Genomic DNA, 6,607 nt, shown 5'->3' on the forward strand with positions numbered 1-6,607 from the left:
GCATCCTTTGTGCGGAATATACTGAAGAGGAGGTTAGAGAAGCCCTAAATAGCATTGGAGATTTAAAAGCTCCTGGACCAGATGGGATGCCAGCAATATTCTTCAAAAAGTCCTGGCCAATAGTTGGGGATCAAGTGGTGAAGGAAGTGTTGGGTACTCTGCGAGGGGGAGACATGCCTGAAGGATGGAAGGATGGAATGAGACATTTATTGTACTAATCCTGAGGAATTCTAATCCATCAAAGATAAAAGACCTCAGGCCCATAAGCCTTTGCAACGTGGTGTATAAGCTAATCGCGAAGGTAATAACGAATAGGCTTAAAGTAATCCTCCCTGACATTATTTCCCCTAACCGGAGTGCATTTGTGCCGGGGCGCCTAATCTCTGATAATATTTTATTGGCATACGAGCTAACACATTTTCTACATAGGAAAACAAGTGGCGCTTCGGGGTACGCAGCGTCAAGCTTGACATGAGTAAAGCTTATGACCACGTTGAATGACCCTTTTTGAAGGGTATGATGGAAAAATTGGGTTTTGACAGAGATTGGATTAAGTTGATCATGAAGTGCATTACCACGGTCAAGTACCAGATCAAAATCAACACAAACGTCACCGACGCAATTATACCTCAAAGAGGTCTTCGTCAAGGAGATCCTATCTCCCCATACCTTTTCTTGATATGCGCAGAAGGGTTCTCAGCCTTGCTTCACAAGGCTGAACTGAATGGCTCACTCACAGGAATCAAAATCTGTAGGGGAGCCCCTAGTGTTAGCCATCTGCTATTTACGGATGATTCTTTGTTGTTGATGGAGGCTAACTCAAGTAATGCCCAGGAAGTTAACCGCATTTTGAACACATATGAAGCTTGTTCAGGTCAAATGATTAATAAGGATAAATCATCTATTTTGTTTAGTAAGAACACAAAGGTATGGCAAAAACAGGAAATGAAGGACATCTTGCAGATTGATGTGGAGGGGTCTATCATCATAATATCTAGGCCTTCCAACATATGTAGGACAAGCAAAAGCGAAGACTTTTGAATATGTGAAGGAAAGAATTTGGAAAAAGATCTGAGGCTGGAAGGAGAAGTTACTCTCAAAAGCAGGGAAGGAAACTTTGATAAAAGCCATAGCGCAAGCAATTCCAGTCTATACTATGGCTTGTTTTGAGATCACTAAGGGCCTATGTGAAGAACTGAACAGCATGATCAACAAGTACTGATGGAGTCAAGTTGATAAATGAAACAAAGTGCATTGGGTAAGCTGGGAGAAATTAACGAGAGGGAAGAAAAGTGGGGGACTGGGATTTAGGGAACTCCATGCTTTCAACCTAGCCATGTTAGCAAGGCAAGCATGGAGGCTGATTCAAAACCCTTCCTCTTTATGTGCATATACTACCCAAATGGCTCAATTCTGGAAGCAATCCCAACTCGCGACATCTCATATACATGGCGTAATATTCTTAAGGGAGTTGAGCTTATGAAAAAAGGGATCATTTGGAGAATTGGTACAGGTGAGCATATTAATATATGGGAACATCCATGGATCCCAAGGAACAATACAAGAAAGGTAATCAGCCACAAAGGAAATAATTTAATCACTAGAGTGAGTGAGTTGATTAATCCTATGACAAATAGTTGGGATGAAGATTTGGTTAAGCAGACCTTTGTTCCAGAAGATGCAAGAATTATACTTCAAATCCCAATTCAAGAAAACATCGATGACTTTATAGCATGGCACTTCGACAAGAGAGGTACCTTTTCCGTTAAATCTGCCTATAGAGTAGCAATACAAAGTGTAGCTCGGGAGTCCAGGACAGGACTAACTTCCTCCTCAAGTGCAGATGAGGGACAAGGCGAATTTGATTGGCAAAAAATATGGTCGCTTCCCCTCCCGAATAAAGTGCTTCACTTCTTATGGCGATTATCTACGAACAACCTTCCAGTATGGGCGAAGTTACAAATGATAGGTATGGAGGTAGATACTCGATGTCCTGTATGTTTTAGATTAGATGAAGTGGGAGGACATTGCTTTTTTATGTGTAAGAAAGTCAAGGAGGTGTGGCGGAGATTAAACCTGGAGCACATTAGGGTGCTTTTGGCTGAAGTTACAAATCCTGTAAGCATCCTAGAGCAAATCCTTAGTCTAGTGGAGGAGGAGAAAAATAAAAACTTGCTTGCTGCTTTGGCGCTGGTGGCATGTTCGCAATAAGGCAAACACGGGCGAAGCCCTTATCTCGACTGATGATGTTTGTTATTCTATTAATTATCATCTATCAAGTGTAATGAAAAGCAAAAGGACTACTAGGGAGCAAAAACTGCAGTTGAACCATAATTGGTCTCGACCACCAAGTGGCTTTCTCAAGATTAATACTGATGCATCTTTTCACAGGGACACCAATTCCGGCGACTGGGGATTCGTCATTAGAGATGATCAAGGTAGGGCGATGGCTGCAGAGGCGGGAAATATGGTACACATCTCAGATGTTCTACATGCTGAAGCTTTGGCCTTGTTGTATGCCATAAAAATGGCTGCTCATATGGGTTGCGACAAGGTGTTGTTTGAAACTGATTCCATACAGCTGAGGAGGGCAGTGGATTCTAATGAGTATGATCTAGCGAATATAGGAGCTATTATTAGGAGTATTACGTTCCAACTGTGTGTGGAGTTTTCTTCTGCTAGTGTTGTGTCTTGCCCTCGGGCTTGTAACAGAGTGGCACATGTTTTAGCTGCGTATGGAGTTAACTTGGGAGCTGAAATGTGTGAAACCTGGTTGGGTCCACTCCCAGACTTTGTACCGAATTATGTAATGGGCGATTTGCCTAATACTGGTATGTAATGGAATGCATTCCTGTGTTCCTTTAGAAAAACGCTGGTTAGTATAGAATTAGAGGAGCTCATGGGCCTCCCGGTCTTCCCGCATCTCCCATGTGGTGGCCATCCGGGGGTCGACGTGCGCCAATTGCGGCAGGCTGGCAGGGAAATTGCGCCGGTGTTGGCGTCATGGCGGCAGACCGACATTATGTCGTATTCCCCCGTCGCCTGCACCGTCAAGTGGAAAGATCAGATCCAAATGTGTTCGTGGCTGTCGGGCCGGTGATCTCTACGACCCATGTCCCCAATGGCGGCGGTGACAAGAGGTCAGGGATGTGAGATGCACCAGCACGGCAGGAGGAAGCGCTACCGCGACCATGGGCTTGGGACTGCGTGTGGATCCGCGTCGGGGATGGGCAGCGGGAGCGGTGGCGAATGGATCCGGCCATTATCGACGGTGGGGGGACGGTGGAGTAGATCGGGGTGGAGGTAGGGGCGCGTCGGCGGGGCTTGAGCAGTTGCGGAATGGAAGAAGAGGAGATGTATGGGTGGGGAATTTTTTACTTCTCAAGGAGGTCGGTGAGTATATTTAAGAGTCATGGCTGACACAGAGTAAATAGTTTCTTCACTAAAGGTTTAATGAGTTCGGTTACCCACCGATTAAAGGAAAATCGAATTTATCCTTCTCTAACGCTGAATAGGGGATGAGTTAGAGATGCGCTTAGCTCGGTGACACCTAAACCGCCGCCTTTTTTTTTGAACTTACCGCCACCATTTTTGGTCTGAAAACGTGACCAGTTCTCAGTGTCAAGAATGTCAAGGTTGTTAAGACATTTATGTTCCTCCTTTGAAATGGCAAGGCTATTAGGCCACTGAAGTAACTAAATAAAGAACGGTGAATGAAATCAAATGCTGGGCTATTGGCGGAATTAAACCAAGAGAGAACATCATCAAGGGCAAGCAACAACCAAGTCCTCAACTTTGGCCGTCTGCATCGTCCTGATGCAGAGGCTGGAGAGACCCCCCTTTCGAAAAAAATATAAAAAAATAAGAAAGTCTTCTTTGCAAACAGGAGAAGCGGGGCCAAACAAGTAGAGTAACACCTACATAACTGTTTATATCTCTAAACATATATGGTGGGCATTCTATTAAGCAAAGAATTAGCATATTTGAACATTCCCAGTTCCTGAAAATCTTTCAGTGAAACATCAATAGACAACTTTATTTTCGGAAACCAACTACTCTTAAGATTGTTTACAAACCAGGTCGCATATGTAGGCTCTAGATTTGCTCAACTAATCGGCCAAGTCTTTATTGGAAAGAAAAAAAATCTACTGTCATAGCCTATTTATTCCATATGCTTTTACCCGTCGATGCAATGTGCCATTATTATTCCAGATACACAAAACATGATGCATAAAGCAGAAGTACAGAACTACATTTAGCCTTTGCCATCCTGATCCTGGCTAACCAAGCTCAGTATACTCTGACCATCAATTGATAGTTAACGAAACTGAAAGAGGTGATAAAAAACTACATAAGCAATGCAGAGAAAATGAAACCACAGACATGCTAAAAAAACAAGCGCACTATATCCAGAACCACACTGCTACCATAGTGTCATATCGAGACAGACACATGAAAATAACACTAGTCTCTCAAGTACTTCTGCTAGCTTTAATTCCTACATACTCTTGATCATTGGAAAACTCAGCCATGTCTCAAGATAAGGCATGCCTACAAGAAACTAAACAGCAAGATCTTGCAGACAACAGTCAATGGTTCCTCAAAAAGTACGGATCAAGCATGTAAACATACAGAGAATTAACCATGAATTCAGCATTCAAAAGGGTCATCGATTGTAAGATTGGATGCTTTCTCCAAGCGCAAACCAGTTCCTGCTTTAGGTGACACCTGCAGTACTGCAGAGATATCTGTTGGAAACTGTAGAAACTGCAATTCGTCTTTTATCTCATTCACCTTGTCAGCTGAACACAAAATTCCTTCATGCGACACAAGCAGTAAGGACTGCAGCTCCTGGGCATTCATGGCGATGAACTTGACGAATTCAAATTCATTTCGATCTCCTCGGAAATCATGAATAACCATCTTCTTGACATGTGATCTCAAGCAACAAATCGGACTGATCTCCTGCCAGAACCTGGCATGATGCTCCCCACTGGGTTCATCGGCAGTTACAGATGGATCATGCGGTGCAGACTGCAAATTGGTACCAATGTGTGAGCAGTTTGGTTACATATATATCAAGCTGCTAATAATTGATGATAATATTGAAATGGTCGACAGACTGAAGGAACTGGGAGCTACCTCAATGTGCAGCGTGTCAACATTGGGAAAGCATCTGAGGAAGCTGGCCAGCATCTTGACCTCCCCAAAGACACCAAAATTCACAGTTAACGCCAATATCTTGACGCTTCGAACCACAGTGCTTGCGTTCACCATTGTGTCTGACTGCAAAGAGGTTCACAAAGACAGGTTTATCATAACTCATCAAGTGTTCTATAATCATACAGAACACTATCATGGGATGGATTGATGTGGATGGAATAACTTTGAGAGACTGCAACGAGATGCAGCAAAAGCAACATTATCATAACTCACTGACTACTTTCTGATCCTAGAGAACATGATGGATGGATCAGTGTGGATGGAACAATTTCAAGTTGAGAGACAGAGATTGAGACTGGAGAGACGTACCCCGATGACGCTGTTACCAATCTGCAGCTTGTGAGCTCTTGTGTCCAGGTAGCCGAGCACCCGCAGGTTGGGAGCACAAGCGATCCTGAACCCCACCACACCAGTAGGCGGCAGGAACAAGTAGAGCCGCTGCAGGAGCGGCGTGTCCACCACGGTGAACTCCTCCACTCTGGATAGCCCAACGAGCGCGCACTGGAGGCTTTGGCTGCGGAGCCGGACGTGCTTGGGGCTATTGAGGGTGAGACGAAGGGACTCTAGAACGGGGCTGGCAGCGATCAAGGACTCCAGTTCCTGCTCGCTTATGCCAATCCTTACCATGGCGAGAATCCGCAGGCGGGGAAGAACGACCTCGGCGCCGCTGGGGAACGTCCAGTAGTCCAGGGTGAGCTCCTGGAGCGAGTCGCAGCGGAGGATGTCGGCGGGAAGAAGGCGCGCGGGGTTGGGCTGGTCCACGAACCATCTGTAGGCGAGAACAAGTTTCTCCGTGCGCTTGTCGACGAGGAGGCGCGGCCAGGCGGGGAGCTCGCGGTCCAGTGAGGCGAGCCTGCAGTCGTAGAGGATGACGGCGCGGAAGTGGCCCGGGTGGTCGGCGAGGACTCGGGGGATTGCGGCGTCGCGCGCCCGCTCGGGGATGTCGGCATCCTTGAGGACGAGCGGGTAGGAGCGCCAGAGGTGGCGCCAGCCGCGGGCGATGGTGGCGGCGCGGGCGGCTTCCGTGACGGGGAGGAAGGTGACGATGTGGCGGAGCAGGTCGTTGGGGAGGGCGCTGAGGCGGGACCTGCCGCTGCCGGCGCCGTCGGCCATGGTGGCGAGGCGAGGCGAGGATTTGGTTTGGTTTGACTTCGGCCGGAATGGGGAGGCGGCCTACTGACCGGGAAGGTTCGGGGTACCCGGAGCGATTAAAGTTGCTCCGCATTTATTTTACTTTATTTATTTCAGACATCTATTCCCTTTCTTTAAGGGCGATGCTAGGCGCCGGCGCACCGGCCGAAACGTTCGGCCGGTCCAGCCCTAGCCGTTCGATGCGAGGCGTGCGCGGTTGGATCTGGAGCAAAAAAAAAAACTCGCCCCCAGC

General features: G+C 46.8%; 1 protein-coding gene across 1 annotated transcript; it reads right to left on the bottom strand.

Moving 5' to 3' along the window:
• Window positions 1-4,490: 4,490 nt before the first annotated feature.
• LOC119341604 (FBD-associated F-box protein At5g60610-like) lies at window positions 4,491-6,401 on the bottom strand. Its single transcript, XM_037613473.1, has 3 exons — window positions 5,533-6,401; window positions 5,143-5,286; window positions 4,491-5,034 (listed from the first exon to the last, which is right to left on the bottom strand). The coding sequence occupies exons 1-3, from the start codon at window positions 6,334-6,336 to the stop codon at window positions 4,651-4,653; spliced, it is 1,332 nt and encodes a 443-aa protein (XP_037469370.1). The 5' UTR covers window positions 6,337-6,401; the 3' UTR covers window positions 4,491-4,650.
• Window positions 6,402-6,607: the final 206 nt, after the last annotated feature.

Source organism: Triticum dicoccoides, chromosome 7B (genome assembly GCF_002162155.2).
Source record: "Triticum dicoccoides isolate Atlit2015 ecotype Zavitan chromosome 7B, WEW_v2.0, whole genome shotgun sequence".
Taxonomy (NCBI): Eukaryota; Viridiplantae; Streptophyta; class Magnoliopsida; order Poales; family Poaceae; genus Triticum; species Triticum dicoccoides.